This window comes from Phalangium opilio, unplaced genomic scaffold, assembly GCF_054372755.1.
Source record: "Phalangium opilio isolate 3A_F unplaced genomic scaffold, DU_Popi_V2 ptg000024l_1, whole genome shotgun sequence".
Classification (NCBI taxonomy): domain Eukaryota; kingdom Metazoa; phylum Arthropoda; class Arachnida; order Opiliones; family Phalangiidae; genus Phalangium; species Phalangium opilio.
The window spans coordinates 4,767,394-4,795,125 of record NW_028324155.1 but is presented as its reverse complement, the minus strand read 5'-3'; the positions used below and the strand labels follow the sequence as shown (position 1 = coordinate 4,795,125).

The 27,732-nt window shown below is 40.6% G+C and overlaps 3 protein-coding genes and 1 long non-coding RNA gene across 5 annotated transcripts in view; 2 read left to right on the top strand and 2 right to left on the bottom strand.

The window, feature by feature from the left end:
• Positions 1–27,732, top strand: part of LOC149692311 (acetylcholine receptor subunit alpha-like 1) — a 126,361-nt gene that overhangs the window by 19,491 nt on the left and 79,138 nt on the right. The window contains exon 3 of the mRNA XM_089868027.1: positions 24,267–24,710. The gene's annotated coding sequence lies outside the window, so the exon portion shown is untranslated. The remainder of the gene's footprint in view (positions 1–24,266; positions 24,711–27,732) is intronic.
• On the bottom strand, positions 45–3,401 carry LOC149692314 (uncharacterized). Its single transcript, XM_089867542.1, has one exon. The coding sequence runs from the start codon at positions 3,399–3,401 to the stop codon at positions 45–47; it is 3,357 nt and encodes a 1,118-aa protein (XP_089723668.1).
• The window catches only part of LOC149692312 (acetylcholine receptor subunit alpha-like 1), a 41,006-nt gene continuing 18,736 nt past the window's right edge, over positions 5,463–27,732 (bottom strand). Inside the window, exons 2-7 of one of the 2 annotated variants that reach the window (XM_089868028.1) lie at positions 24,089–24,133; positions 12,569–12,678; positions 9,183–9,363; positions 8,524–9,110; positions 8,151–8,403; positions 5,463–7,395 (exon numbers count right to left, since the gene is read on the bottom strand). In XM_089868028.1, the coding sequence (XP_089724154.1) occupies positions 7,198–7,395; positions 8,151–8,403; positions 8,524–9,110; positions 9,183–9,363; positions 12,569–12,678; positions 24,089–24,133 (1,374 nt within the window). In that variant the 3' untranslated portion in view covers positions 5,463–7,197. The remainder of the gene's footprint in view (positions 7,396–8,150; positions 8,404–8,523; positions 9,111–9,182; positions 9,364–12,568; positions 12,679–24,088; positions 24,134–27,732) is intronic. The other variant, XM_089868029.1, reaches the window with a different exon arrangement.
• On the top strand, positions 15,498–16,214 carry LOC149692313 (uncharacterized). Its single transcript, XR_016382671.1, has 2 exons — positions 15,498–15,987; positions 16,052–16,214. It is a non-coding gene; the product is annotated as an uncharacterized LOC149692313 (long non-coding RNA).

Genomic DNA, 27,732 nt, shown 5'->3' with positions numbered 1-27,732 from the left:
GCGCAAATGTTTGTGGTGGCAGCGGGGGACGGAAGTCTTGAGACCTATCGGTCCAGATAATGTGGTATGGACGAGTCAGGGTGGGCGCGTCGCCAGGCTTCATTGTTGGTCCACCAGGTCGTGAGGATGGCCCGAACGGCGTCGTGGTCCCACACGGAGCCCTCCAGACCGAGGACAACTTCCAACGGGCTACCACGATTGACATGTCGCCAATCGGAAGTCGCGGGGGAGGCACATGTCTCTGGACACGCCATTAAGACGTGAAAGACATCTTCGTCCTGGAGACCACAGAGGCGACAGGTGCGCTGGTAATCGCCGAAGTCGGCGCGGCGGACACCCGTAAGCAGGGACCCCGTCCGTGCCTGGAAAAGGAGGCCTCCTCCGTGAGAGCCATCATAGCAGGCCTCCACGGAGGGAAGCGCTTTAGCCCCGTAGTGCCGTAGGCTTTGCTTGGCGGAGATTGCGGAGCGCCACGTCCGTTCAGCGTGCTCGGTTGTTTCCCCGTCGACTTGGCTGGCCCAGGTGGCATAGGATGTTGCTTCACCCCTAGCGGTGCCGACCCCATATTTTCTATCCAACGCCGCGACGCGGAAAGTCCATGCGGTCTCTAGACCGTTAGCACGAATGGACTCGTACACTTGTTTGGCCAATCTGTCCTGGGGGAGGAACTTTAGGCGGCCGAGGTACCTGAGTTTGGAACGAGCTTCTCTGGCCTCCATGGAGCTCCAGCCCATTTCCCCTTGGATTGCCGCGTAAGCCGCCATCGAACCCGCGTTTAGTGCCGTTTTGCCAACCATCGATTGGGTACGCTCCAAGGTATCACACACCGATTTGGGGTAACAAAGTACCTCATTTCCATGAGTGAGGGCCGGGACTGCAACGGATTTCCATAAGGTTCGACCGACGGAGTATTTATTGTAGGACCCTTCCGCAAGGTTGCGGACGGACCAGCGGAGGCGGTTACACTTCTGTGCGAGCACGTTGGCGGCCTTGGACAGGTAGTTGCCGACATTGGTTAGCACTACCCCCAGATAAGCGTATTCGTCCACCTCTGGGACCCGGAAGCCTTGAAGAACGTAGCCGGGGTGCTGGACTAGTCGACAGAAAGCCATAGAGTTAGACTTTTCACGGCTAAACCGAAGGCCTGTCTCCAAGGCAAAGGAACTGCAGGCGTCCAGGAGGGCTTGCATGTCGCGGGGGGAGTTCGCGAAGAGAACGATATCATCAGCGTACAGGACGCAGGAGATGATAACCGCCTCCCCGTTCCCCACAGCCGGCAACGTTGCGCCACATTGGAGATGGATAAGACTAGCCACCAACCGATCAATGTATACCAGGAACAGAAGAGGCGAGAGGGGGCAGCCCTGACGAAGGCCAACGAGACTGGGAATGGGCGCGGTGGTGCAGCCATGCAGCGTATACTCATACGACGACCCCGTGTATAGGCGCCGGATCTCCTCTATAAACGCGGGCGGAATGCCTTTCGTAGCGAGAGTCGCCCACAGACGCGTTCTGTCCACGCTATCGTACGCCTTTTGGATGTCGAGAAAGACGACTTCGAGCGGAGTACCTGCCCGTTGGGCCAGATCTACTAACTGTGTGACGACGAAAAGGCTGTCGGCAAGGCGACGGTCGGGGCGAAAACCGCCCTGGGCTTCCTCCAAGAGGTGGCCGGTTTCAAGGAAAGGGCTTAGCCGGTTTTTCAGCAGGAGGGCATACATCTTGTAGAGGATGGATGACACAGCGATCGGGCGGTAGGAAGCGAGGTCGGCCTCGTCCTTGGACTTCCCCTTGAATATGAGAGAGACTCGGGCGCGCAGCCAGGACGCAGGGACTACGTTCTCTGCCCTCATGGAGTTGATAATGTTGAGAAGTGCGAAAGCGGCTGCTGGCCCAAGTGTTTTTAGCGGTTCGGTGTAGACGCCATCGGGGCCCGCGGCCTTACCAGATTTCAACTGGAGGAGGACCTGGCGAAGTTCCGCAATATCAAACGCGTCACAGAGGTCCGAAGGTGGAGTCGGCAACGAAGGTGGGGACGGGGTAGGTCCCTGAGACCCTGGCCCGCTGCCGGGTGGAGCAAGCAGCTCAGCTTCCAGGTCCTGGACATATTCGACTATGCGGAGGATTATGTCCTGGCGGGCCGTTAGGATGGCACCTTGCTTTGTTTTTAACCCCTTTAGCTGTGTAGATAATCGTTTGCCCTGACTACGGAGCCGCTTGAGGTGACGCCAGAATTTTCGGCCCTTGTCACGTCCCGCTGCGAGTATTGCTCTTTCAGTCCTGCGATGTGTTTCCCTAATCTTGTCTTGGATCAAACGCTTTGTAGACTGGCGAGCATCCTGGTAAGCTAGCCATTTTTGCCGCGTCACCTGGACCGGCTCATGAGCACGGACCGAGAGTCTATGGCTTTTGTTGCGCTGTTTCCGCGTTAGGATCGCGTCCTTAACATCCTGATCCCACCACCTTTTCGGTGTGTGACCTGTGTGCGGTCGGGCCGATAGCTTCTTCCTGCGCAGGTGTAGGTTCATACCGTCGAATAAAGCCGCGGTAAAAGTATCGTAGGTGGGGAGGCCGGCGATAGCACGAGTCTCCATGTAGGACGAGAACGCTAACATCGCTCTGTCATCCTGGAAGTCCCAGGTATAGCGGTCCGGGGTGACAACCTCGGGGTCGGGCAAAACGGGAGGCGGGGGTTTGGGATCGATCCTCCACTCCAGAACCAACGCGTTGTGGTCGCTACCGATGCTGAGGTGACCATCTTCGTCGATGATGAAGCTCACGAGGAGGGAGGCGAGGGATGGCGAGTAGAGCGCAAAGTCCACCGCCGTGCGCGATACTGGTCCTTGCCACGTATATCGCCCTCTACACAACGAGGAGAGGTTGCCTATGACCAGACCCGTGTCAGCGGCGAAGGTCTTTAGGAGCGCTCCGCTAGCGTTTTCTTCGTAGTGAAGCCCAGTAGCGTCTTCGCGAGGTAGTTCCACGATGTGACCATTGAAGTCACCCACCACGCAGAGTCTTTGGTTCGGGTCCATAGTCGCGATATCTGACGCGAGACAGGAATAGATCGACGCATTTTTCTGATAGACCTCCTGTGATCTACCAGAGCTACCATAGACCACCGCGACGTTGAGCGGCGGCGTCGTGGGCGTGGTCACCCAAAGATGTTCACAACAGCGCTTGAGGACTGTAACCTCAGCGGAGGACGATAGGAAGCCTATCCCCCCTCCGCGTTTATCACCCTGGATTCTGTTGAGGCCAGTCCAATGGAGCCCCTCCGATATCGGGGGAGTCTCACCATCACGCAAATGCGTTTCCGCTACCGCCATGATATCAATCCGGTCCCGATCCATAATATGGGCCAGTTCCTGCCACTTCGTAGCACCGCGACCGCCCTGCATGTTAATAAACCCCATACGGTGGCTCGCTGGAGCCCGTTTAGAAGGCCTTTTACCACGTTTCACTTTCTTACCGCGCTTGGCGGAAGGGACACTGGGGGCGGAAGGGACTGGATGTGGTCGAATGTCAGGGGGGAACGCTGGACGGCACGGGATTAGGACTGGGACTGTGGGGCCCGAGAGTTCGAGCCCCGCCGGCGGTTTTTTTTGGTCTTCGATGGCGGGCCTGAGGGGGACGAACCAGCGGCTGGCGCAGGAGTATGAGCTGCGGCGGCCGTTGCGTCCGGCAGGGCGTCGGGGCGAGCGTCCTCACGACTAGGGAGGGGCGGCGGCGCTTTGGTTGTCTTGTTTCGCGGGACATGTGAAGCGAGGCGACGGACCTGGAGGCGGAGGCGTTGGAGTTCAGTGCGATCCGCAACTATCTTAATCCGCCCGTCTACGTCGACGTCTGGCACGGCAGCCCAAGGCTCTTTGGTGGCGTCAAGGACGGCGTCGCGATCAGCCGCAGTGGCAAAAGTGACCTTAACTGGTTGTCGGCTTATCTCGGGTTGCCTGCCAAAGCGAGATGTGGCCTCTATTTGCACAGGTTGTTTAGAGGCCAGCGAGAGGTGTGTGCGGAGCCAGGAGCCAGCGGTGGCCGGGGTGTCCATGGCGGATGATTTCAGACCGAATACGATAAGATTTTTGGACGTGTCGACTGACGCAGGCTGGCTCGAGATGGTGGAGGCGATCTCAGACTTCAGGCGGTGAAGATCCATTTCGAACCCCGTCAGTTTGGTCTGGAGATCCGCGACGGAGTGTGTCATAGCGGAGACACTGTCAGTAGTCGCCCGAGCAGTGCTGAGTTGGGCCGCTTGTCCTTTTTGTAGGACGGCTACGGCGTTGGCAGTGGACACCAGCTCCGCTCGCACGTCCTTCATTATGTCACTTTTAATGGACTGAAAGGTTGAGGCAATTTGCGTTTGGAGGGCGGTTTGTTTTTTCCCTAGTTCATTTATCTTGGCCAAGATGGCGTTATCATCGTCCTCCTTTGATTTTTTAAAGGCTTGCAGTTCCGTTTGAAGCAGGTCCCGGATCGCGTCGAGGGTCACGGCAGGTGGGGCCGAGAGGTCCCGTAGCGGAGGCGGGGGGGAAGCGCGCTCCTGATCGGCGAGGTCGCCGTCCGAAGTGCTGTCATCATTGCCTGTTTGGTTTCGTTGAGAGGCACGTTTGGACTCCCGTTTTTCCCGGGCTTTCGACAGGTTAACTTGAGAGTGCTTCGGGGAGAGAGTGTAAGTTTCGCCCCCTCCGCGCTTCAACGAGTCCTTTACAGTGAGTTTTCCAAAGTTCGATTTCAACTGGTCGCGCAGGTGTGCAGCCTCGTCTTTCACCATTGTGTTATCTTAGAGACCAGGGGGGGGGGCTAGCGAAACTTTCCACGGACTGGTATCTTGGGCCTTAACCAAGGGCCACGTGCTCGAGCACGGGAGAAATATGGCGGACGGGGATCCGAAAACGCGGGCGGCCGGTAGCGAGGCGATCTCGGCCGGCTGATGAAGTCGAGAAAGTACCGGCGAATACCCAGGTAGAGGGCGGTGTTAAGTACGTTAATTAATCGTATGATACGGCAATTAAATCAATCGAGTCGTGAGCTAAACCCTCGTGATGTATACGGGTGCATTAAGCCCCACCGTGGAGGCCGCAATTCCCGTAAAACAAACACACTCCGCTAACCCTTAACGGCGTAAAACAAACAAAACAAACTAGGGGCCGCCTTAGTTAAACTTATCGAATATGGCAGACTAATTATGGTTATGGACGAATAGGTTTAAAATCATAAACGCGACAGAGTCACAGTGAAACACTTACAGGGGTGTTGGAGAATACGCCGATTTTTGAGACAAAAACGTGGGCACGATGGTTGAACTGCGGGAGCGCGAAAACGACGCGACCGTTCCGACCGACTACTACCAAAGCGTTAATACTATGTATTTCCTATGGGCGCCTGTAGAAATGTTGTTCCCTCGGTACACCGATGCTTTAGAAAAATATATGTAAAAATATGATAGCTTATTTTAGCCACGCTTTAGACTTTTCATCTTTATTTAAATTTGTTCGTACAGTTTTTTTTCTTAAGTAGCACCGATGATATTTAAATACAATCTGAATGGTTAAGGAATACGAGTTTATTTGACAATATATGTTTTTTTTTTCTGATCGAAATTAGGACAGACTGAGATGGGGGGCTGATTTGGAAATTATTCTAAGGGTTTACAAATTTGAAACTATTCCGTGATATGTTACTTAGTGCGAAAAATCGTGTACATTTTGAGCAAAAAATCATCGTGATTATTTAAATTTATTTATTTATTTATTTATTTAGGAACATCTTAATACGGTTATTTGATGAATTAAAATTAAATTTGAAACTATTAGACGCGAAATTATGACAAGACGGTAGTTTGAAACGGCTTTACACGAATTAATTTGAAATATGTCATTAATTAGTTAATTTTTTTAATTCGTTTTTTTGGTATCTCATCTGTTTTAAGGGGAGGGATTTTAATGATAATATACACTTTTAAATATTTTTCCCAACGTCACCTTTCTAGGCCTAAAATTTTATTTTAGTAAAAAATTTGCGAAAGCTAAAGCTCGATCGTTTTTTTACAATATACCTAATATTTATTTATTTATTTTGTGGAATTCAATTTAACAACGGCGATTTTATTATTTTTTTTATAGTTTAAACCCCATATTGTTATTCACGACATTCTCGCCTATTTTAATTTTTTTTATTATTTTTCCTTTTTTGAATTTTAGGCCTGTTTTCTTTTTGTACGCGATGTGCTCTCGTCTTTTAATTAATTTAGTTAATTATTTATTTACTTTTTAATGGGATAAACCTTTTATTTTTGACACCTCCAAAAATTGAAGGGGAATCTTTTTTTTTTGTTAGTTCAGGAAGACTAATTTTTTTTATTCATGGCGTAAATGTTTTTTAATTTTTTTTTAATATGATTAACTCAAAATTTATTATTAAATTTAAACGCGAAATATGACCATGGTTTTGTTGGCTGTTTCCACACTTAATACCCTTAATATTATTACCCCGTTTTCCGACTTACGTCTGAACTATATATTTATATATATATATATATAATATTTTTATGGGTAAATATTTGACCAAAGTCCGAAAAAACACTTAATCAGAAGAATGAAAAGTCTATAACTAATGTTTATGTAGTTTAATAAGAAACGGACGGAATTACATTATTTTTTTTTGTTGTTGGCAAAAATGCCTTAATGTGTCCACTACGTTTTTTTTTCATTTCTTTTTAAATTGGTCTACTTTTGAGATTTCTTTTTTTTATTACAAATCTCATTTAAAATTATTATTTATTATAATTTTATTTATTACTAACTCGAAAATAATACTCGAATGAGCCTGTTAATTAACCTCGCTGACCTTATAATGGAATTATATACCATTTATAAGCGCGAAAGGTTTTTATTTTGGCACAACTATGTTATGTGGGCTTATTAACTTACTTTTTTATTTAATTTTATATATTACGTAGATTTATATTTTTTTGTTTCATAATTTACGTATATACGTTAAATTCAATTCGATCTCCGACACCAACACGATAGACAATTTCTAAATATTAACTTTTTCCTATTTTTTTTTTGAAATATTTACAATAATCTATCTACCTTGTGTCACTTGTTATATTTATATTTATATTTTATACAAATAACTATATGGAATTGTTTTTTTTAAATTAAGGGTTAGATTACTACCAGGGTTTTATCTTAATTAGTAATCGATGACGTCATGCCATAGTTCTTGCATTTTGGCTACTTTAGAATAAAGGACGTCTATGGGACGCGAACCGTCATACAGGGTGGGTGCTTGCAAGAATATTCCACCCGTACCCGCGATACACGCCATTGTGAATAACCATAGAAAGAGACGATCCAAAACCATGGCTACGTATTTCCAATCTTCCTTTATCTGCAATTCAAATTAACAAAAAAAAATATTCATTAGGTTTAGTAGTTTTATTCAAATTAGGCCTAACGGTTTTAGTTGAATTAGATTTTTTATAATTTAGCTATATTTAAGTCGTCTATTAGGCGAAAATTTATCTAAAAAATGCGTAGGCACGAACAGGGATATTCTTTCCATTTCTTTAATCCAATTTCCGCAAGAGAGGGAAGTAGAGATGATACTTCCTTTTTTTCTCTTCCTGACACGATTCTTCCCTTTAGTACTCGATGGAATTTGAATGTTTCCTTCTCGTCTATGGTCTAGTCTTATAGGAAATATTTTGGGAAGATGCTCATGGTTGTCTGGTGATGGAAGGTTGAGATGGAAATTGAGTAGAAGAGCAGGGCGCGGGGGGCAACCTTTTTTCTTCTTAAGTTCTATCTATCCACTATCTGGGGCTGTCGTAAACACGCGCTATATGGGCGGCCCTATAACATTTCCTCCATTGTAGAACCGTTATTCATCCGTCTTCCAAGAGAAATAGATCGCTTTAGTCTCGTTTCTCTTCGTTTTTCGACCCAAAACGCTAGAGACTGGAATTATAGATTAGATTTCTATTTTTTCTTTTCTTGTCTGTTCTATAATTCCCGTTCTGAATTTCTTTTTCTATGCATTTTTCAAGATTTTATAATAATTGGTTTGAGAAGGGTGGTGATTCAATATAAGGCCTCGGGTTCTGTCCCTCTCGAATTAAGGTAAATTGTAGGAGTTTAGCTTACGCTTTCGAAATCGTCTTGATTGTCTATATGTTGCGCTATGAACATGGCGTTGTGGATGGCTCTTTCGATTTCGCGATGGTACCGCCTCTCCAAGACCCCGGGACTGGATTCCAGTTCGTGAATGACCATTTCCTCGGCCGGTGATCGCCGAATGTCCCTGGAAGAGATTCTTTCGCCCGTCGAGTCCCGGTTATACGGTTCAGGACCCCGGCTGTCGTGAATCCCGTTGCCCCTGCGAGACGAAAAGCTATTTCTAAAGACCCGGAGAGTTTATTATCATCGTAATGTCTACGTTTTGTTTTGAAAAACAATGCCATCAATGAAGGGGGATGATAAACACGAAGGAGAGAGGACGAGGGATTAATGAATATACCTGGGCTCTGGTTTGGTATCTTCGACTTCGATTCGATACTGGGGCGGTCGCATCAGGAGCAGCTTGGGCAGAATCTTGATGAAGACTTTACGAACCCAAGGAGCCATTTTATGAGTGGATGGTGATCGAAAATGAATGTTGAGGACGGCGATGGTGACGATGACGGAAACCGTTACCAATAACATGGTGAAGATGAGATACTTGCCAAGAAGCGGCATGGCCAAAGACGTTGAGGGCATGATTTCGGACAAGACCAAGAAGAAGAAAGTCAATGATAGGAGGATAGAAATACACAGGGCCACTTTCTCTCCGCTGTCCGACGGCAAATAAAAGACGAGCACGGAAAGGCACGATATGCCGACGCAGGGAATGATCAGGTTGACGGTGTAAAAGAGGGTTTTTCGTCTCAAGGTGATGTTGAAAGTGATGTCCGGGTAAGGTTCCTCGCAACAAGCGTAGAACTTCTCTTTGCGACGGGCGGGGACCCCCATGATATCCCATTCGACGCTCAAGTAAAACTCGCTCAGGTCGATGCCAATCGGCACAAAGTCAGTTTTGTTGATGTCGCGGATGTGCTTCAAGTCCACCTTTAAGGAAATCCCTCAAGAAAATCAACCCCCCAACACGGCTATATGCCTTAGGGTGAAGAAACCCCTTACCTGAAACCCGTCGTAGGTCCACGAACCGAACTTCATGAAACATTCTTGCTTGTCGAAAGGAAAATACTGGACGTCCATGGTGCAAGAACTCTTGTAAATGGCCGGAGGGTTCCAGACCACTTTACCATCGTCGTGAATGATGGCTTTGGTCATGATGGTCACTTCGTAGTTTCCATCGGCACTAGAGAGAAGAAACGAAAAAAAAGGAAAGGGGTATTCCAATAAAACATTTGGGAAGAAAAAAAAAAGGAAATAACGTCGCGACTAACACCGAGAGACACCTGAGGGAACGCTTATACCGTCCCACGCAACCTTCCAACTTATTATTATCGCTCGCAGTTGGCCCTCGGGAACAGAATGTGAAGAGATCGAGGGAAGGGTAAAGTGCCATCACTATAGTCCAAATACAAGTAGTTTTCTTTGGGGCTAACCCAATCCCGAGTTTGTTTTGTCATTCCTCTGCCCTTTAACTAGATTTTTCTCTTCTTACCATCTCGATATTCCACTTTTCAACCCTTTGTTTTTCTCGTTAATGAAACTAATACGTTTAAAATTTAACTAGAGCCCTAGTATTCATTCGATTTTAGTTAAAATCCATTCTCCTTCGAATACACGCTCGAGTGGCCTTAAAATAAGGTCACGTGAACGCGATCCTATAGATATTCTTGACGCGAATTACGTGAAAAGAGACCTAAAAAGAAAAACGTAAAATAAACAGAGAGAGAAAGATTGGCGAAGAGAAATCTTCGTAGCGTGAAATAAGGGCGTTCGTCGTTTCTCCTTTTCTGCAAAGCAAACATAACCCTAACCCTAAAAGAGCGTCTGACACAGGACTATCTAGGGCTCTAGGACGAAAGAGACCTTCCCCCATCTCCTCTCCTCCGGTTTTATATATATATAGAAAAACGCATTGGATAAAAAATTCAGTTGTAAAGACAAATAAGAGGACCGGAATCGTTTAAGCGTAGGTATTTGATCTTACGGCCAGTTGGCACAAACGGATGGAATTGGAAAGAAGTGGACCTAACCTTTCCTTCCTTTTCCACGTATACGCGTTACAATTTTGTCTTTCGCGAGAGGGGTATACTGTTAAAACGAAAACTGGATCGTCAGTTTTTTTTCCTTCTTTTGCAAGCTTGGCAAAATATAAAATGCGAGGGAGGGGACTGTAGATTTTAGCCTTTAGAACTGTTTCTCTGGGTAAGAAATAGAGCGTTATAAGCTTAGCGCCTTTTTATACCTAACTAAAGAGGCTTTTTTACGCCGATCTCAAACAAGCTATTCCTTAGAATCCAGAATCTTTCCCAAGAAAAAAAGAAAAAGGTGACATGTTGGATAAAAGCATGAGGGGGAGGGGGAACTTTTCCCCTATATTTTTAGCCTGAATCCAAATCGTTCCCCGGGAGTCTTGAGTCTGAGTCAGTCAGAGTCATTTCGTTTCACGCTTTTTCGTTCAGAGTCTTTTGGACACCATCAGAACCCAAGAAGGGACTTTCTGACTTTTTTTCTTCTTTTTCTGATGTGCATAGAGCGATTTCACCCTACGCCCCCTTTCCCCCCAAACTGGGGGTGGGGTCTAACCTCTCCTCGCAACTTCCATCCAAGAAGAAATCAGTTTAGAATAGCGAATGAAGAAGGGAAATAAAGCTTTTTTCTTTTTCTTTTTTTCTAAAACGAGATATTCACCCTCTTTCTCCTTTTCTTTCCATATGGAGAATTTCGATTAAATTCACACACAACCATACCATGATGTGTACCCCCACAGTTTGGTAACGTTTTCCCTCAGTTTAAAGTTAGGGGTAATACTACCAAAGGAGAGTACCATCCATGATACGCCATCTTTAAATCGATATAGTTCGATTCCTTATCCCCACTCACTCACTGGTGGTGGTGGTGCATGGTGGGTTTCCTTCGTCAAATTCAAAAGATTTTATTTTGGATATATAAAAAGAGAGAAAGAGAGAGAGTCAGTATCCCATACTACCGATGACAATTTTACTTTACATCGTTACTAAAGGCAAGGAGACCCTCTTGTATATCCTTGTTTTTAGTGACACTGAATATTGATTGAACTTTTCTTCAACTAGATTGAAATATTTTTAACTGGAACGCGATATAGAATTAGTTAAAGGCATATTGCTGTCGCTTTTACTACTAGCTTAGCCTTGGGAGCTTTTCATAGTATTGTACCAGATGGTGTAGCAAATATGGAATCCAAATGAGAAGTTAGAAAAAGGAGGAGAGTGTTTTTTTTTATTTTTTGGGAGATTTCGTATTTTTTATCCATTTTCTCGGAGCGAAGTTTGCAATGGGTTCAGGGACATTGGAAGTGACAGTCTGCAATTCTCTCTCTCTCTCTCTTGCTCTCTCTTACATCTTTAGCAATAAAACTTGCTAGGGGAAAAAGAAAAATCTTTCGAATCCCTCGCCTCGCGTAACACTCTGCGACAATTCTGGATATTAAAATGTTTCTCAATTTCTGGAAGGATAAACAGATCTTGAAAATGGATTTTTTTGCTCTCTCTCTCTCCAGGGTTACTCTTGAAGATGGGAGAGATGGGATAAAAAACATTTTAGCCCCCCTCTTTTTTATACAAGGTTCAATGCCCCCGTGATGTTAAATAGCTTTCTTTAACGCAATTTCTATTTTTTTCTCTCCTGGAGATGATATATTTCTCAAAAAATCTTGATAAAGTTATGGTGGTTCGCATTTTCCATATAATACAGGCGAGTCAGTGGTTGTTTTATTATTTATAGAAGTTGACTAAATTCAAAATAAGCTTCTGTAAAATGTCAATCCCACTAACCTTTTTCTGATTTTTTAAAGCTTATCTTACGGTCTAATTTTCTTTGGGAATTTTTTTTTTAAAAATCTATTCTACTAAATTTTAATTTTATTTTATCTTTCCGAGGGTTTTTTTGATAGATGAAGAAGAGGGACTCTTAAGAGAAGGTCCAGTATCGTTTAGTATGGAAAACTTCCCCGAATTTTTTCTTTATTCCAAAGAAATTCAAATCCCTTTTTTTTTTGGGTATATCCAAGGCTTAGGGGAAGTTTTGCTATGGTGCTGGGTATGGGATAGAAGTGGATGGGAATTAGTTTCGCCTGAAGAGTGACGAATCGTGGTTTCGATGACCCGCGAAAAGGTACTTCGGAAATCGCCGCCACTCTCATTTTCTATTCGAGCTTCGCCAGCTTTTTCGCCCATTTCCTTTTTTTTTATTTTATCCTTGGGGCCCCCAAAAGTTACGCAGCCCAATGGAAGATTATGACCGTACCCGTTTTCTTTTACACAAAATTACAAAAGCCCCGTTTCTCTCTTTCTTTCTTTCTTTCTAACCTTCCTAGTTTTAAAGGCACACTTTAAAGAGTTAACGATACCCACTTATTATAAAGTACAATATCAGGCAACCATATCTGTTCAGCTGGAACGTAAAGTTGTCGAACTCCTCCGTATTCATCGGGATCCCATTGTAGTTTATGATCGGACCATTCCTGAAATGAAAAAGAAAAAAGAAACGTTTAATTTTTATCACATTTTCATCTTCTTACTTCCCTCCATCAGCTAGCTATAAAATCGAGTTATTTATTCACCAACAAATATTACTACCACACTTTCTTAACGTGTTTTGTTTACTTAATCATGATTGTGTAAGTTTGTAACGGTTTTTGTGATACGTGGAAATTAGTTTGCTTTAGCTAAATGGGTAGAATTTACAGCTATTTGTATCAGTATCTTAATATACGCAACATTATGCAGTTAAGTTTCAAGATAATAGTCTGTAGTTTACCTAATATTCACCTAAACTACCAAAATCTAACATTTTTCAAGTCAAAATCCCAAAATTTGCGATTTATAATTGAATTTATTGAAATGGCGGGAAAATGAGATGGGAAACGTATTTTTGGCCGAACTGACTTGAGCCGAACCAGGTTGAACCGTAAATCGCTAAGCCTAATGTTTCAAAAACGGGCAGTCATTGTTGCAAGGCGGTTTTATTTATTTATTTATTTATTTAGTTGGTATAGGTCTGAAAGCCATATGGCCTATTGACCACCAGGTTTTTTTGCTTAGATTAAAAGTTAATTATGCTTACTAATCGAAGAGTTCAGTCAAATTTAAGTATATTTAAGTTAGTTTAAGTGTTTTTAACAAAGTCTACATAGTTTTTGATGGTTTTTATTTAGTTTTTATCGGAAAAATTTTACTATAGTTAAACCAAATCTTTGTAAGTGAAATTAATTTTTTATATTTACTTAATTATGATTGTATAACTACTTAGTAAGGGTTTCGCATCATTACTAGTCATAACAACTCTACTTGTAAAAACTCGTTTACCCTCTCTGTCGTGTTTATGTTTTAGTGAGTTGAAAAATACCTTTTTAGCCAATTACACCGAGCTGATGTAGCATAAAAATATAGTAGTTTTACCCCTAACCGACTTTTTATATTTTCATGAAATGGAATTTAGGGTAGGGTAGTGAGAGTTAGGTGTATATATATATATACAGTATAAAGAGAAATTGGATTCAGCGTGTGTCGAGGGAGATAACTATGAAGAAATATCCCATTTTTTCCCTACTGCGAGCCTTTTCTTGACTAGCTAGCTTGCTTTGTGTCTTCTCTTATATTTAACGCCAGAGGTTGCGGGTACTCATTAAAAAAAAGACAGTTCCTTCGGTCTATATACCACCAGATCTGGCTGGGTGTTCATGCAGGGTTTTGCCAGAATGAACAGAAATTGTCCAAGCACGTGGCTGGCTGGTTTAGGCCATTTTCAAGAACCTGAACCTCGGTGTATATCGCTGGAGTGAAAGTCTGGCTTTTTGCTGATAAAATTATAGCTTTTTCCATTTTTACCCGTATAAAAAACGTCGTACACACTGAAGCGGTTGGTTGAGAAGGGGCTCCTTGTATCTAGAATCGCTTAGCGCTCGCCAGTTTCATAAGGTTTCTACAGTAGAGAAATATAAAAACCCACTAAGATTAATTGCCACCCACTCTGGAGTTGTCGACATAGCAAACTATGTCATTTTCTACACACACATAACACACGTACTATGAGTATGAGTCTGTCTTCTAAGGCGAGTTTACAGCGTGTACAATGCTAAGGCCTATACAGTTTTCAGGGTATGTCTTAAATTACTTCTTACTGAAGATTTAGTTTGAAACAAACGAACGGTCAGCATTGAGGAAAAAAGGCTATCCTTGATTTTGGGCTTGTAAGCCACGATAAATTTAGCTTCCCTTGACAACTAATAGGCTTTTCTCAGTCTCCAAAATATATCCTTTAACGACCGTAAAGAACAGGAAAACATTGGACTCCCCCCCTACCCATCGTTATTATGGTCAAGACTGGCAAAATTGACCATCAGAAACATTTTCTTGGAAAGAGCTATAGTCACCAAACCAACCCTTACGCTCTGCTCGGTTCTATGGGTTATTGCCCGGGTTAAAACTTGAAACTTTTAACTTAAACCCATTTTATAACGCTGGGAATGCAATAAGCTAGAGTAACGGTCGCTGACTCGATTAAAATGAACTATTAAAACCCTTAGTGGCGTTTTATAGTAACTATCTATTATAACCACAAAAGGGTTGCGAGTTTTATGTAAGTGCTAGAGCAATATATGTTAATATACAACGTAATTTAAATTTGTTATCTTTGTAAACATCGCGTGTTTTGTATGTACTAAGTACTTTTTGGGGTTTGATGCTTAAATGTTATTTTTTTTATGGTGTAATTTTAATCATACTTAAAAATAATCTAAGTTTGTCCTTGTGGCGAGTACCGTTATATTATGACAGACTTCTTGTACAAAAATACAACGCAGTGGACCCTGGTATTAACTTGATGAAATTTTCGCGAAAATTCCCATAATTTATGATAATATGTCATCGAAATCATACAATTTTATTACAAAAATATCATGAAACTCAAATAATTAATTGTGCATGTTCTAAAATCTTATTATCCCCCTTTTCTAAATTGCAAAACCTTTTTAATTACGTTTAGAAATAAGTAATGTTTAGTTTTAAACATGTTTCGTATTAATTTATTTCACCTCGTTTAGAATCTTGGAATTATCCTTTTTAAAAAATTTTTAAACGATTAAAATATATTAAGAGGGTAAATATGTAAAAAGGAAAATACAAGGCTAGGGCTGGAGGTTGGTGAGAGAGCTTTTCGGGTGTACAGTGAAGGTTCCTTTAATTACGGGTGCATCTAGCTTCCTCGACTTTTAAAGGCTCGTAAGCGCTCTAACGGCTTTTTTGTTGTTCCTTGAGAAGGAATTTTTCAAGTAGGAGCTCCCCACCTCCAAGGGGTGCTCGATCGAGTTTCGGAATTTTCAAATTTTCGCGGGCGGTTGGTCTGACGTCACCGAGAGACCCCCGAGGGGGAAGAATGTTTGTTTTTGCTTGTCAAGGCCATTGATTATACGAATAGGGAAGCAATTTCAAAGTTTTCAAACTATTTTCATCCCATTTTTTGTTATTTTTACGTGCAAAATGTTCGAGGGAAGAGTTTTTATTACATTATTTTCAATAATATTGTTGAATTTAGGAGGCTGAACGCCGAATAATTGACCATGGTGTTTTTGACTTTTTTGCTATTGCCAAGGCCCAAGGGTATTTGATTATTCAAATTTAAGGATATTTAGTTATTTTTTCTTTTAGGGCTTTAAAATATGAGAGAGAAGTGTTTTTTTTTCTGTTTATCGTTGAATAATTTTCAATTATATTCCCCATCCATTGTAGTACTGAACTTTACAACCCCAATGGCTAAACTTTGCAAATTTAAGGTAAAGAATGGATAATTGGATATTGAAATTGAATGCACAAACTACAATAGTTTACATGTTTCAGAATTTGAAACAAACCAATTTAAAGCAATGTAAATTATTGTGGTTAATTATTGCAATATATTTTGTCTACATAGCGAGATTACGTTGGATATATTCAAGAAAACTGATGTAATTCTGGAATAAACACAAACATTCGTTGCTAATAAACACTTTTTTTTATTAAATATGAATCTTTAACATAACAGATGAAAGTTAGTCTGACTTGTAGAATCATTTCTAGGAACATTTTTTTATTAAATAATAAATATGAATCTTTAACGTAACAGATGAAAGGTAGTCTGACTTGTAGAATCATTTCTAGGAACATATGTTTATTAAATAATAAATATGAATCTTTAGCATAACAGATGAAAGGTAGTTTGACTTGGAGAATTATTTCTAGGAACATAAGTTAATCTTTTATTAGATTTATTGTTTTATTATTTGATATGATAATGCTTATCACAGAATTTAAAGGGCAATATGGCTTGGAGCCTAGTTTCTCGAAAACGGAAACAAGTAAATTTAAAAGATTCTTATTTCATATCACAGTTTTAAAAGGCAAAAGTTAATGGTATTTTAAGAAGCATTTCAAATAAGATAGGCTAAACTCTTAAGCGGGTGAAACTAATGAATTATCTTGTTCATTTTTTTGGCCTTTTTCCGACCACTGTCACCATTTTCAGCATCTGTTTTTTTGACATTATTAAGGAATTTTATTCTAATGAATACTCTTAACTTCACAAAAGATTGTACTAATTCCTTGGGTAATGAAGAACTTTGCAAAATTAAATCACTGATATTTTTGACTAGATTTGGCTCGTTTGAAAGGGAAAACTGTGGTAGATAAGATCTAAAAACTGATTCGAATGTATTAACAGTTGCTAAAAATGAAGAGGATGGGATTGCTAAGCCTCCGTAAGATAAAAAATTTGCCCAAGATGGCAACTCATAACTATGGTCCGAGAGTGTTTTAGTTTCAGTTAAGTTCAAATCAGGAAACTTTTTGTTATGCTTTTTCGCTAGCCAACCCGCGCAAAGCTCAATACCATTTTCCTCCAACTTTGAAAAATCACTCTCGTCCAATTCATTAGTATTCTTAATAGTTTTTGATGAGTCACTATTTGCTAAATATGTTTTATTGTCATCAATCAAACTATTAAGATCTGCAGCTGTGCTGCAATCTGGATTAATAGGTTCTATTGAGGCTTTTTTAAAGGCACTAGCTAAAACATATTCTCCTTCCTGAAAAGATGGAGAATTTACAATATCACTAGAAAGATACTCAGATTGGCTTAAATCAGACGTATTGCTATTTTGGTGACATACACCAGGATTTTTTCCCAGTATAATCATTCTAATTCGGTATATTGAATTAAGAGGCGTTGGGTGATCATTTAAGCCTCCTCTAGTACGAACCTGAGAGAAAAAATTCTCGAGGCAGTCTTGATTTAAACGATGAGTTAAGATATATTTATAGCCAAATTTATTTTTAAGGTCAAAATATAAGTCTTTAAGAGACTTAATAGAGATCAGCAACCCTTTTTGAAAAATTTGTAGGCATTTCGTTCCTTTACACCTCATGTCATCTATTAGATTAGACATTTCATTTAATGCCTCTAACTGCTCTGTTAAATGAACACCAAACGCACATTTAATTTTAACAGGATCATTTTCAGTGTAGGAATTGAAAATTTGAAACCACGCATTGACCTTTTCTATGAATTTGGATAGATTTTGGTAGTCTTCAAGATTTTCATCTGAAGAATGACTTTGTTTTTTGGAAATGTAAATTGAATATAATGCTTTTGAAACATTGTTAGATAACAGCTGAGCAGCTAGTTTTACATTTTGCCTTGTTGGCCCTCGGCATTCCAAATGAATTGCTCTTAGTTTGTGACACATTTTAAGTTCGTTAAAGTCTAATTTTAGTAATTCGTCTAAAGGTTTTCTATTTACATCAACATCCCCATCTTCCAGAATAAATCCCTTGTCCAAAAGCCAGTTTCGAATTAATTTTAGTGCATGGGGTGCATCTGCGAAGCAGTAAATTAATTGTTCACTAACACTAGGATGATAAAACCAATTTCTGTTAATATTTACTCCAAGTTCACGCCACAACCCCATGTTCCCTCCACCCATGTCACAAACTGTTGATACAACAAGATATCCAGCTTCGTGAAGCTTGGTGATAATTTCTAACAGTAAGGTTTTTGTCATTTTTTGGTCAAAGCCAATGTATATTGGTTGTTTCCAATTTCCATACAGCCCTCGGACCATAGCCACTTGCATTTGTTCATGTTTGCCCACTACCTGGTCTGCTTTAACATCATACTCATATTGACTTTGAACTTTCATTTCATCAAATGTCAAAACTGCAAGTTTCTCACGCGTGGGTTTTACACTACCAGTAACTTTCATCAAATTTAAAACATCTGTCAATATACCTTGTCTTAAATTTAGTTTAGAGGCGTAAGCTCTCAAGGTAGATAGACCTGGTAGGGGAATATGAAGGTCCTTTTTCAAAAATACGTAGGCTCGTTTGCTAAAATAGCGCAGGGTGAATGCATTTTTTAAATCCTCAGAACCCCAATTAACCCTTTTTTTCCCCAAAAGTCTCTTTATCTGACTATCTGAAAACACCACCCGCAAAATATCAGCTAATTTTGAATTATACTTTGCTTTTTTGTTTTTCTTGGTTTTTAAGGCTTTGAGGTCTTTAAGAGCTCTTTTAGAAACAAGGGTTTGCATTGAAAGTTGTACTTTCAAGTCTCGAATTACTGTGTCTTTTTGCTTACGTTGCTTAATTACTCGACTACGACTCTTTTCTAAAAAGCTTATTCTAGCCTTTAAGTTCTTGATTAGATTAATATTTTCACTGGGTATTTCTACAAGATTTCTTGGTGTATCTTCTTGGATTGGGGAAATTTCAACATCCACAGCATTTTGGTTGTTAACCATTTCTGGCATTTCATTACCTTCTGATGCAACAGACGTTGATGCTATGATATCTTGGGCAGTTTTTCTTCTGTTTCTTCTACATAACCTTGCCTCTCTGTCACACAGAGAAGCAGTTTTTCCAGTGTTACATTGTAATAAGTTTTCAGTTGGCACTGCATTGAACTTTAACACTTTGCGTTCAGGAAGCCCTAAAAGTTCCGCTTGCATATCACGTTCAAAATTATCATCTTTGAAGTGTTTGGAACAGATTCGACTAGTCGATGGATTCCATTTCCCAACCCTTCTACATTTGTTGACCCAAATTTTTCTAAGCCCAGGTTCTTTAGGAAAAGAATAATAACGAATATTGGCTGTAGACTTATTATTTTTGGTTTTAAGCAGACTATTGTTACACACGGCAACTGCACATCTTGTTCCCGGCATTATTTACCAATTTACACCTTCCCTAAATAGAAAATAATTATAATCTATTAAATTACAACCGTATAGAGAAAGTTCTGACAGAAATTATCATAATGGCACAACTTCTTAAAGTTCTTCAACAGAAATTATTACCAATTTATCTACTTTTGTTATTACCCAAACGCCAAACGTCCAAAACCATACCCAAAGTCTTTACCATAAGCCTTGCCCATTGCGCTACTTTTAACTTTAAATTTATAAGAACTCAACGGATGTAACGTTTAAAAACCTAATTAAGATAATCTACAGATCAATTTCAAGAGTTAAAAACTTACAATTCAATAAAATTGGCACTCTATCTTTACTCTAAATCCAATCAACCAGCCATCACAAATTCAAAATCATCGAGCCGTTTGTTTTTTGGGTCTCTCAGTGACGTCAAAACTAACAGCCAATGAACAATCTTTAAAAAAGATAAGCTTTTGACCTTGATTGAGCAAACCTATTATAGCGATTTTATACTTTACTAACCTTGCCCCACCTCCACCCCTTAGGCCTTAGCGTTTCTAAAACTGCCTATTTCCTTCCGAAGACTTAAGGAAAGGGCGGGTTTGCCCGTTAGCGAGAGAATTTATAAGGGTTAATGCTTCCTCTCTCAAAGTGACAGCGTTAATCACGTTGCCACGTATTCCCCATCTTTCCCACCCCCACTTCTTTCTTTTTAAAAGCCGTTGCAAAAACCCTTTTTAACCCTGAGATCTCTCAGGCTTGTCCTAGCTCGCTTTAAGCTTTACCCTATTTTCTTAGGTCATTTTGGCAATTTTATAATGGTTGGCCAGGGATAGATAGACTTTTTTAAGACGGAATGGGTAACAGGGTTATTCGGGTGCGCGTCCTAGTCCACGACCCCCTTACCCGTGACGGGGGGGTATGAAAGAAGAGGCGGGTCTTATTTTCATTATGGCGTTGTATGTATATCCGGGTCAAATAAACGTCGTCTGCCAAGTTGGAATGGATTGGGCTCCGATTGTAATTTTTGAAAGAACATTGTTTAAAAATGGAAGTAACACAAGACATAGGGCTTGAAATCAAAACACATTTTGAAATACGATTTATTTCTCTTTGATGAAGTTGTAGTGATGCTTTAAAAGCCTTCATAGATATTACAACACGAACAGGTTTTAACAAAACACTAAGCTCACAAAACTCCTGGCCATTCACTAAGCCTTGGTTAACTTCATCAAATTCGCTTACAAAATTATGAGGATAGTAGACATGATTGGCTTTAGAAAGAATTAGCGAACACTTTTCACCCTTTACAGATGTACTCCAAATCCAAAACACCGGCAATAAATTCCCTACCTCTTAATTGCTATTAAAAACAATTCCCGAATAATTTCCGTGCCCTTGCTTTTAGACAGCTTCATTTTGAACCCCTGTAAAGATGCTTTTCTGTACAACCATAGCCCACTCGATCACGCGCATCACGACGTAAGCTGCTCGCGCTATATAGCGCGAGCAGCGCAGCGTCCGGGAGCGCGGATCGAGTGGGCTCTGGTACAACGCAAGAGGGGTCGTAGTCATAGCGACAGATGTAAACAGGAATTACGTATTATTGGCCCTCCTTGTCAGCAACGTCACCAATACGTAGTTTTAGTGAGCCAATAAGAAAATTTAATTTTTTGGTTACGTGTTGAAGGAAGGGGCTATGTACTCGTCTATGAGTCGGACTGAAGTAAATATTAACCGTTGGGAATTCCGTCTTAAAAAAGTCTATCTATCCCTGGTTGGCTATGGATGGATGAGGTTCTCAATATTTTATCCCATTTTCATCTTCTTACTTCCCGCCATCAGCTTTTAAATCGAGTAATCCATCAACAAATATTACTACCACACTTTCTTAACGTATTTTGTTTACTTAATCATGATTGTGTAACTTTGTAACGGTTTTTATGATACGTGGAAATTAGTTTGCTTTAGCTAAATGGGTAGAATTTACAGCTATTTGTATCAGTATCTTAATATACGCAACATTACGCAGTTAAGTTTCAAGATAATAGTCTGTAGTTTACCTAATATTCACCTAAACTACCAAAATCTAACATTTTTCAAGTCAAAACCCGAAAATTTGCGATTTATAATTGAATTTATTGAAATGGCGGGAAAATGAGATGGGAAACGTATTTTTGGCCGAACTGACTTGAGCCGAACCAGGTTGAACCGTAAATCGCTAAGCCTAATGTTTCAAAAACGGGCAGTCATTGTTGCAAGGCGGTTGGTTTTTTTGCTTAGATTAAAAGTTAATTATGCTTATTAATTGAAGATTTTAGTTCAATTTAAGTATATTTAAGTTAGTTTAAGTGTTTTTAACAAAGTCTACGTAGTTTTTGAAGGTTTTTATTTAGTTTTTATCGGAAATTTTTTTCTAACGTTAAACCAAACTTTGTAAGTGAATTTTTTTCATTATTTTAAGGTTATATACGCTTAGTTATGATTAATTATGATAAGCTAATTCAATTATGCTTGATTTAATCATGATTAAGTTAATCTTAAACCATTTTATTTGGTTTTAGTAAGTTTGATACGAATTTTTGTTTAAAATTTGCAAAAATTATGAAGTATCATAAACCATCGTTTAGTTATTTAACATGAAATTAAGTTAATGCTAATTACGCAAGGTTTAATGAAATAAAAAATTTTTTTTGGAGAAAGAGTATAAAATTCTTTTTCTATTGTATAACGTATTACCAAATACCTCCATGGTAGCCAACCACAATGGTAGAAAATAGAAAAAGAAAAGGTTTTTGTGCCAGCACAAGTCGACGTCGGAATGGGAAAAATCTATAACCCCTAGGTCGTTGCCAGTTTTTGATGTCCACCGTACCCTCCTCTACCCTACTTGGTTATCGCGTTTTTTATGGGTGCCCACCAGATGAAGGCACTCTGTAAAAAGCACAAGGGGACTTGCACTATTTTTTTTTATTATTGGGAGAGTTACAATTACGGACGGCTGCTTTCTCTCTCTCTCTCTCTCTCTCTCTCTCTCTCTCTCTCTCTCTCTCTCTCTCTCTCTCTCTCTCTCTCTCTCTCTCTCTCTCTCTCTCTCTCCTCCCATTCCATTCCTTCCCTTAGAATACTCTTAAAGACCCCCGGATTTATAGAAGCACGATAAAATACTTTTATAGCTATAGCTCCTGTTCTCCCTCCTTCATTCATCGCTAGGCTGTATAACCTCTTTATATGTCCAAAAAAGGATAAAGGACTAGAGGTATTTGGAGGATGGGATTCTGACATTTCTTTATATTAGGGGTGAAATTTGTTACGTTACCAGACTCACAATCCCTGGAAAGAGCATGCAAGTTCGAACTGAATTCAGCGCTCTTAGGGAAAGCCGACTTATAGGGGTTTATTACCTATGGATTTCTAGGCCGCCCCTGTAGAAATGTTTCACTTGCAATACATCCGTGTGTATAGGGGTATGCCTACAAATAGGCTGTGGCATACTATTTATTATACAAAATGGATTTAAATTAAATTAAATTATAGTTTAATTAATAATTATGATATTAGATTATAGAACTAAGGATTATAATTCCACAAATATTGGTTACGTCTTGAGCTACTTGATACATTTTTAAAACCATATTTTAAACACGAAACTAATCCCCATTGTAAAGATTTTTTTATTTAACAAAAAAAAAACCCAAATCTCTTCCCCAACGTTTGGCGGTAATCTTTACTAGAGGATAAGAAAGAAATCTTGGCCTTTGATAAAAAAGAGGGTATTGATCCCCTAAGAAAATACGTTTTTCGTTGAGTAAGCGTAAAGGGTAAAGACAATCCAACTCTTTTTGGAAATTCTCAACCACCCTGCACAATGGAGATTCTTATATATAAACAAACCGGAACCCAGCGGCTTAGCTCTCCGGAAGCTGAGGCTTCCCCGTTGAGCCTCAGTCAAACGTTAAAGTAGAGAAGGAAAAAAAAAAAAAAGACCGATGGCCTTTTCCAATACAAAACTGTCAGCTGTCGAATTCTACATCTCCTCCTTATATGTACTCATACATACCCTTCTTTTTCTGGGGTAAAACGTTCCCCCCCTTCTTCCCTCTCAACTTGATCTTGTAGCTCTAGCTTGTTGAAAGATGGAAAGGAGGAGTTTAAATTTTTTTTTTCACAAATGCCATGGACGATTATGCGAGAAATCTTCCCCTAGCCTTTGGGCGCCCGAGAGAGAGAGAGGGAGAGGGAGAGAGAGAGAGAGAGAGTTAGAGTAGTGTTACCCCTAGAGTTAAGCCTTCCATCAATTCCTATATCTGTAGGCGCTAACAGGATGATAGCTTCACGGAAAAGGCGGCTAAGAAACGACAGGTGCGATACTCTTCTCTATACAGATTTAGGTTAGCCCCTTATCCCTTTTGGCAACCCTTTTACTCTAGAGTCTAGACTGATGTTGTCACTCTTACTCCGGTGATGCTCGCCCGAAATGGGATGATCCAAAATGGTTCCGAACATCCCCTATTTCACTCTCTATACGCCACGGGGTCACGAAGGGAATGATGTAGCTTTTATAAGTAACATATCTTCCAGGGATGCGGGATGGGAAAAGGATCATCTTAGAATTAAGTGTAACACGATCCTTCCATATTCTACCAATATTTTCTTTACATAGGTTTTAGGAAAGTATATAACTTACCTGGTTTACCCATACATTCGTTGTCATGATCTGGTTCTTTAGATTCTGAAACGAAAAATAATTGAAATTTGGTTAATTATGGTATTTTAAGTTTATTTAGATGCGTTGATGTATTTTAATAGTACGAAAAAAAATTATGAATTAATTTTTTACAATTTATGTTTTGATTTAATTTTAGACGTAACTCGTGTTATAAGAACTGTAACCACGCGACACTGTGGACTCTAATCTACGCGACGTTGTGGACTCAAAATCTACGCGACGTTGTGGACTCAAAATCTACGCGACGTTGTGGACTCAAAATCTACGCGACGTTGTGGACTCAAAATCTACGCGACGTTGTGGACTCAAAATCTACGCGACGTTGTGGACTCAAAATCTACGCGACGTTGTGGACTCAAAATCTACGCGACGTTGTGGACTCAAAATCTACGCGACGTTGTGGACTCAAAATCTACGCGACGTTGTGGACTCAAAATCTACGCGACGTTGTGGACTCAAAATCTACGCGACGTTGTGGACTCAAAATCTACGCGACGTTGTGGACTCAAAATCTACGCGACGTTGTGGACTCAAAATCTGCACGTTAGATAACCACTATAATCTGTAGTCTTCAAAATGGGTAAGTCCCAATTTTTCGATACTTAATAGGCAATTTCACGTATTAAGCCTACAACTTAGACCATTTTGTGGGGTGAAATAAATCAAAGAACCAACCGATTGTTGGATCATGGTTTTTAAGGTTGATTGAAACTAATTACCGCCGCGAAAACCCCAATCACCTACAGTAATCCCGGTTTGAAAGAAAAATAACGCGGCGCAAAAAAAAATAATTAAGGTCTTAAGAGAATCAAATGGGATAGAGGTCTACCAGGACCTTGGTCCCACGACTCCCAGTTGGTGTAAAAAAAAAAAAAACGTAACAAAATAGAGTGGACCTCAACTGTAATGAAGAGTTTTTGGTGAAGCCTTTTCACCGAGTCTAAAGAGACCCTTATCGCTCGTTGGCTTCGTCGTTAGGATGGAATTGGGAATTTTCTTTTTTTTTTCCAGCGCTTTTCCACTACCCCTAAAGACCGGTTTTCACGTGAGCGAGATTCGAAGCGATTTTCTTGAGCGAAAAAGTTCTCTCGCGATTTTTTTACTCGTAAATCGCCTTCGTGTAAACGGGCCTTTTAAAGAGTGTAAAACGAGGAAAACCTTTTTCTTTTCCATATCATCCCTAGGCCTAGTTTCGCTTTGTCTCGAGTTTTTTTTCCTATCGCTACATTTTGGGCCTTTGTCCTAAGTATAGGCACGTGTAGTCCCTCGTTTTTCAAGAAGTACCCTTTTTAATGAAAGCTATAGGAGAACGCGCCGTTTTTCGGGAATTTCCAACGCAACAATGGAGAAAAGAGTGATTTTTTTTCTTCTTCTTCCCGTACTTTTTTTAACTTCTACCCCCCTCTCCCATTCCGGATATCCTGTAGTACGAAGTGTGCTATTTTCTCACCCATTTCTTTAAGGGTGAGAGAAAAAAAAGAGAGAAAACTTTCTTTTTAACTACATAAAATCTAAGAGTTAAGATGGTAGGTAAGGTTCTAAAGGGAAGCGACATATACTACCTTCCTTGGTTGTAGAGAGAAATATATATATACTTTTTTTTCTTCACGCCCATTTGAAGCCGCTAGTGGGGCGAGAATTATTAGTAACGCTTTCGTCGTTGCTTAACCTAAAAGTTAACGTCTCATTTATCCCAAAATATCACTCGTAAAGATTATGAGCTACGGAATATGCAGGAAAAAGGGATGAAATACAAGTTGACAACTAGGCATTTTTGACACGATTTTATAGTCCACTCTAATTCTAAAATTCATTCATTCATATAAGTTTCGGGATTTTTTATATTAATGTTTGTTTACATATTCTATATTAAAAATTCCCTTCAATTAAATTCGAGTATACCTGGCTAATTTAGGACCGTATCTTAATCTTTTTGATATCAAATTGTTTAAACCCCCTCTTGTATACATATTTAACTTCCAAAAATTGTTTATATTGTCGTATATTTAAGAGTGTACCTCTTTCTGTAAAACTGATCTTGGGAATAATGTTAACCCAAAAATGGGCTATGACAAACGGAATTTTCAAGTATAAATCCCAAAAGCTTTTCCCCGCGTTCACGGCGGAGAATGTTTATAAGAGGTTTTCCGAGTCTTTGATGTCTATTAATGAGGATGGAGAAATTCGGAGATGGGTGGGGGGGGGGGCTATGGATGAGGATGAGGAGGGGAAGGGTTCTTCAATCGAATTATCGGATAACAAGAGTGAAAGGGAGTTGCATGGGCTGAGACTCGTTTCATCCCTCCCGCGTTCTCTCAAGGTTTTACCACGTCCATCCTATCCGGAAATTACACCGCTACCAAAAGTATTATAGCTCTTCTAGTATCATAGGTTTTAGGTGGCGTTTCTAGTCGGTACGATCTACGAAACAGTCGGAATTTGCATATCCTACGAGGTTTAACTCCATCGCTTGGAAACATAGTGGGATTAAACTTTGCCCCGTATGGCGTATTAAGTATGGTATATATCTTAGTTCCCTAGCGCGGCGTTCGCGAACCCATTTCCTTTGCAAAAGGGTTGGTCTAACAGATGGCGCTCTTAAAGGCGGATCGAAATTAGCAATTAGCCCACGCTAGAACATTCCGAACACGCTATTGCGCTATGGTAACGGTTTTCCGGTAAGAGGGATGGTTTATACATGTATGTATATATAGGTGGGGGATATGTATGCCTTGGAAAAGGGTTAGATGGGGTTAACGAGAGCCCCCTTCCATCTCATACCTTTTCCTTCTTCCGTTTCTGCGGGTGGAAATTAAGAACGGGTGGGGGGGGGTAGAAGAGAAAATAGCTAAGCCTATAGTTTTAATTAAGCGACGTTAGGTCATTTCCGTATAATAAGGCTGATGTCACTTTTGCGGTTGAAACTTCTAAACCCCCCTTCCCCCCCCTCTCTCTCTCTCCTCTTTACTCGAATCAACCAAGCAACCGATGGAAGGAATTATCTATACGATAAAACGACGAATAGACCCCTTAGTTATCCGCAAACATTTGTCTCCGGAAAACGCCTTTGTTAGTAAGAACAGCTACAGAGGAAGGGATACGTGGCATGGCGTGTTTTGTCTTAAAATACCATCCCTCTTTACCCCCTTCACCTTCCTCTTTTCATTTCAAAGGAGGTTAAAATGCAGCTTGGCCGGGTTTTCAATCGTTAACACAGTCATTTAATCGATAATTGAAAGTGTTTTTAAGCCTCGGGATCTTTACCTTGGTGTCAGACCAAAATTTTCGCCTATTTAGGATGGAGACGACGAGTTGTGCTTGTCGCGCCTATACTCGTATCGGGTGATGTAAACGGAGAGAAAGGGTTAGTGGGATTAGGCAATGAGCTATGTATGTACCTTGGACGACGACATCGGAGAGAATGATAGGCTGAAGATGGATATAGGATCGTATACTATAAAAGGGTTAGTGGGGGGAAGGGACTATAGCTCGAGTTTGAACCTGTCTAATTGAATGCCAAGCCCTTTATACCTATTAGAGCTTTAACAAGTTTAACTAATAGTAATTTTAACCGCTTTGATTAATGAGGTGCGTGCCCTAGT